Source organism: Sinocyclocheilus anshuiensis, unplaced genomic scaffold, assembly GCF_001515605.1.
Source record: "Sinocyclocheilus anshuiensis isolate Anshui unplaced genomic scaffold, SAMN03320099.WGS_v1.1 scaffold850, whole genome shotgun sequence".
NCBI lineage: Eukaryota > Metazoa > Chordata > Actinopteri > Cypriniformes > Cyprinidae > Sinocyclocheilus > Sinocyclocheilus anshuiensis.
Window position 1 is genome coordinate 1,025,741 of NW_015537937.1, and position 5,417 is coordinate 1,031,157.

Genomic DNA, 5,417 nt, shown 5'->3' on the forward strand with positions numbered 1-5,417 from the left:
GGGGGGGGGGTGAAAGTTTCGTGTGTGAACCTGCGTCTGCGCGTCTCTCTACAAGCAATGAGGCTTAGTTAGGCCTACTTCAAAAACAGCGATTTTACCCCCTCATTGCAGAGAAACATAACGTTGCGAGTCAGTAGCCTGTCAAAGCTATTTTAATAATAAAAGTTTCCAAGGATCCGTGCAGGAGGTCTTAAAGAGACAGCAACCTAAATAAACCTCCTGCTGTCTGTCACTAATGTTTATTTATACTATTTATACTTATTAAAGACTAACCAGTGTTATTTTAAAGTTAAATAGATTATTCAATTTCTGTGGTACTTCTGTACCTGAATATTACTGTTATACCTACCTGAAAAACTTAAAGCACAGTTCATTTTATTTGTATCTTATTATTGTATTTGTTTGTGCCATTGCTTGTCATTTATCTATTCTTATTTTATTACTGACAGCTTACTTGTCTTTTTTAGTTAAAATTAATTCAATTCAGAGTTTGAAATCAAAGTTCTTTTTAAAGGGGTCATATGATGCGATTTCAAGTTTTTCTTTCACTTTGGAGTGTTACAAGCTGTTCGTGAATAGATAAGATCCCTAAAGTTGCAAAGACTCAAACCCAAAGAGATATTCTTTGTAAAAGTTAAGACTGGTCCACGCCCTCCTAAAACACCTCGTTCAAACACGCCCCCACATGTCTACGTCACAATGTGGGAAGATTTGCATAACACCGCCCAAATGTTCACGCAAAGAAAGAAGGCGTAGTTCTTTTTAGCAACATCATATGACCCCTTTAAGTATGTTCCTCACAATATAAATATGAATCAACAACATTATAAATTGAAAAACACAAATACACTGGGTGACGAAACATTTAGGTTAGATGATTGTAGTTTAAAAATATGTCTAAAAAAATACCCTAACTCTCCCCTCAAATTACAAAATCCCCCTCATAAGAGCCACCTAAAGGGGGAATGCTCTGCCGCATTCCGCAAATTCAGACCTTGTGTATATATATATTATTTTTTTTATTTTATTTTTTTTGTTACTACACATTTTGGGCTGGTATTTTTTTTAAATGGGCGGGTTTTACGCTGTAGTTGGGCTGGAGATCTTCAATCCAATCTGGCAACATCACCGCGCCTCCTAGTGCTTACGTCACACCAGCAGTTCATCACACAATACATCCGTCCGCGCCAAAAAAAAAAAAAACCCCTGTTTGCTGTGTATTCTTATATTTAATAACCAAGTCATATCACACGAAACATCCGAAACAGACCACAACATGTTTAACAGAGACAAAACTGAGAATTCACTCGGTAACGACGGGCACAGTGAATCAGCGCCTCTCTAGACCTGAATCCTACCTTTGTTTCCGTACAAAGAACGTGTGCTTTAAAAGATGAATCTTCATAAAACAGCTTAAATCGCGTTTATATGCTATGTTAAAATAACACACTTACTAAAAAATGCCAATGAAAGCACCTATGTAGGTGTTTCGTCATCGTCACCTATCCTACCTGGCTCGTCTCCGACGCACGAGAGCAGCAGCCCCGCCCTCACTGCAGCAAATAACGGTCCACACCGCCATTACACAAATCACGTTACCTTACGGAAAACACGACCTGTTTGACTTCTGACCAGTAATACGACGGAAAGCACCACTAACAACCACCTTATGCGCTATATCTTTCGTTCCCAACCACTTTACGGCAGCTGAAACTGGACACCTGCGCGAAAATAACATAAACAAAACAACCTGCGTTCTAGCAACGAGCGTACAGCGAGGTATCACTCAATAGTGGATGAAAGCCAAATAAAAGGTAATGGTTGTCACTGTGAGCGATGCGGACGGCATGCACGTCTGCAATCAAACACCATCTTCTCTCTCTAACGTTACGTTACCTGCACAAGTTGCCATTTGCCGTAGCGTGCGCTGGGCGCCTCTCTCGCGCTTCGCTCGGGCAGATCGCGTTTCACACACCGATTCGCTTCCACCGTCTGTGCAATCACGGCTCTGGACACGCGAGGAGGGTGATGAACGGTAAAGGAGGACATTGGCTCAATCCGTTGTCTCCTCACCGTTCAGGTAAACACGTTGACGGCTCCTGAGCGTGGTACGTCGCGAGCGGATCCGCGCCCGTTGTCACACGCACGCACAGGAAAAGGTAGTACGGTGCTCATAACGGCACGGCGGACTATATTACCGGATTACCGGAAAGGTTATTTAAAGCGAAAGCAAGTAAGCAACGTCAACCCAGAAGTCGGCAGCATCTGTTCAGTGTTGGACGTGGATGTTTCGATAAGAAGTGGATGAAAGCAATATGTAGTTAAGATTAACGTTACTTTAGTAAGTCTGATGTAAGATAGCATCGATGAATTTGAATGCAATTTCTTTGCAGACTGTAACACTTTTTGCTCTTATGGGGAAATGGCAAAAGCTATTAAATTAGAAAGAAAAAATGTTTAATAATATAGCAAGGTATTGTTTGCTATTAATTAATGAACTAATATATTCAGCTAAAGATGGCTCGCTTTTAGGATTCAGGACTAGACGCTCTTAAAGGGATAGTTCACCCAAAAATGATTGTTCTCAAATTATATTAGGGACTTACTGCCTCACCATTCACTTTTAATGCATATTTTGCAGTGAAAATAAATGGTTAACTTACTGAGACTGTCATTGTGCTGAACATTTCCTACACATATAGGTTTGAAACAACATGTTAAATTATGATAATTTTGGGGATGAACTGTACTTTTAAGTATTTTATTAGATTTGTGAGCGAATTGTGACGGCGTTATGGCACCAACAACTGTCAAGAATCCCACTAGAGACGTCATTTGAATGCAATAAAAGTTTATGCTTTAACATCGTGTCTATACTCTAGTTTTGAATGAGTGCCGCACTATTTGATTGACTCTACGTTACAAGTTTTTGATCAAGCAAACTCTAAAATATTGAATTGTGTCTTAAAACGAAGCAGTTTTACGCAGCTGGTGCACGAGACGTGCGTCCTTCCGTATAACGGTCCGGACAGACTCAGGTATAACGGTGCAGCACACTGGGACAGCCCAGCCCAGCCCAGCCCAGCCCAGCCCGTTCCCATAGTACACAACTTCATAAGTCGTCATTAAATTAGTCCAAAGATGGCAAAAACAACTGGAGGCATTTTAAAACAACTTTTCCGCCTTTCCGTTCTTGTGTGTGCGATCTGATTTTAGCCTGTGGGACTCACCGTTGTTGCGTCGTGGCTGTTTTCTGCGCTGGCACCTGGGGCCATCCGCCATTATTTTTGCACTGTGTCTGAACCTTTACAGTCTATGGTCTGAACGCTGCCTCGCGGATTGAGCCCCCTCTCCCCCCTCGGTTACCCCCTCCCCATAACAGGCCCCTCTCCGCACCTGGTTTACGACATTCTGCTTTACGACATAACCTTTTAATGCAGTGAGAACACCTCTTCTCTGACGCCCTACCCACTGTGGGCAGCTAACCACTTCTTCAAATCTGGGGCAACATTCTGTATATGTAATAAGCGTTCATTACATTATAAGGAGCAAGCGGACAAAAAGAGTTTAGAGGGACATTTACGGGGAATAGGCTTATTGTGATATCAGGAGCGCCCCCGGCAGGCTGGGAAGTCTGATGACGTAGTTTGTTTAACTCTTTAAATGCAGGTTAAATATCAGCGTCAGTGCCTGTGCAACATAATGAAAGAAGTGCAACACGTCCGATGCACAGAATTTCAGTTTTCTGTCTTTCATAAGCATACTGGGGTTGTTGATATCACACTCGCTGATATCAACAGATTAAAAGATTAAAACTCGTGTGAGGTCATTGTTTGTAGAAATATTCTTCTAGTATTTATATCAGGAGTCAAACAATATATTTTTTTAAACGGATGATTCTTAAAATATTCCACCTGGTCCCCCTCAAATACCATTCAAAATATGTGGATGATATGACAGGCAGCAAAACATTCAAGTGATAAAACCATTTTAAAATATTATGATAATAGAGTGGGGGAACTATGACGTCACGTTGTAGGCGGATCGGCTGTTGGCGTCACACTGGTTCCCTCGACTAAAAGCCTATAGGATTTTTCCATAGGCTTTTGGATTATCGCAAAAAAATAAGCTCTGTGTTCAACCATAGTTCATGAAATTTACACGTTTTGTCCATCAAGATAATCTTCACAAAATAATATAACTTTGATTAATTTTGAAGCCTAAATAAAAGCGCCAGAACGTAAAAGCTAAACTTAGGCTATAAACAAACTACAGCACCACGGTCAACTTTTTCAAACGTATTTTTAACATGTTCAGTGAAAAGGATTTACTCTGTATATGAATTTTAACCCACACTACATGAACCTTTTCATATAAACTGGAATAAATACAAAACTAGAGCCAAACTAAAACTGAAATGAGACATTAATAGTAAATAGTATAGTGAATAAATGAAATAATCATAACTAAAGGACATATGAAAGCACGTATTTCTGTACATTTCGAAATAAGGTGCATTAAAAGTCAATAAATCCTTGATTAATATGAATATTTTAATTAAAAACGTGTCTCCACATACTATTAAATAAAATTCTAGTGCATTTAATATATTAAATAACAGCAGAGTGAGCGAGTTTTTTGATATGGTAAGATTAAACTTATTTTAGTGAATAAAGTACCACATTTCAGCTTTGTTAGGGTGGGTACACAAAATGTTATTTTATCCTTGCTTCTAGAAAATCCTCAATCTACATGTTTTCTAGCAGCTGCTTGTGGCCGTAAACGTTTAATTTTAATGTGGCTTTAAGCACTATGCATCAAAGTTTCACTTTGACCGTGACTAAGCCGGTAAATGTGGTGTTTAGATGGAATAATCTTACGAGCAGTGTTGGGGAAAGTTACTTTTAAAAGTAATGTATTACAATATTGCGTTACTCCCTAAAAAAAGTAACTAATTACGTTACTTAGTTACTTTTTATGGAAAGTAATGCGTTATATTACTTTCGCGTTACTTTTTAAATATATAATGCGTTACTTTACTAGTTACTTGAAAAAAGTAATCTGATTACGTAACTCGCATTACTTGTAATGAGTTACCCCCAACACTGCATATGAGTTTACCTTATGGTACGAACCCAGAGTCTCTGCATCAGAGTCTCTGAATCAGTGGGAAAGCGATAAAACTAGCATCTTCCATCCGAAGACTTGTGTTGCGTTTCGGGGCAAAAAAAAAAAACCAACAACAACAAAAAAACATTGTCGAACACCAATATAAAATGCGGGAAACTATTAATTGGTTATTCTACAATTAATTTTAAAAAATCACGAGTGGGGTGTAACTGGTGTGTTTTATGGCGCAGAATAAAACGTGAAAGTATCTTGAGCTTGTGTGAACCACGGACCTTATTTTAGAGGAT

General features: G+C 39.2%; 1 protein-coding gene across 3 annotated transcripts in view; it reads right to left on the minus strand.

Moving 5' to 3' along the window:
- Positions 1-3,374, minus strand: part of LOC107659294 (zinc finger E-box-binding homeobox 1-like) — a 29,125-nt gene extending 25,751 nt beyond the window's left edge. For 2 of the 3 annotated variants that reach the window (XM_016448201.1, XM_016448185.1), the window contains exon 1: positions 3,231-3,374. In XM_016448201.1, coding sequence (XP_016303687.1) covers positions 3,231-3,282 — 52 coding nt within the window. In that variant the 5' untranslated portion in view covers positions 3,283-3,374. Of the gene's footprint in view, positions 1-1,896; positions 2,166-3,230 lie in introns of those variants that run through there. The other variant, XM_016448193.1, reaches the window with a different exon arrangement.
- Positions 3,375-5,417: the final 2,043 nt, after the last annotated feature.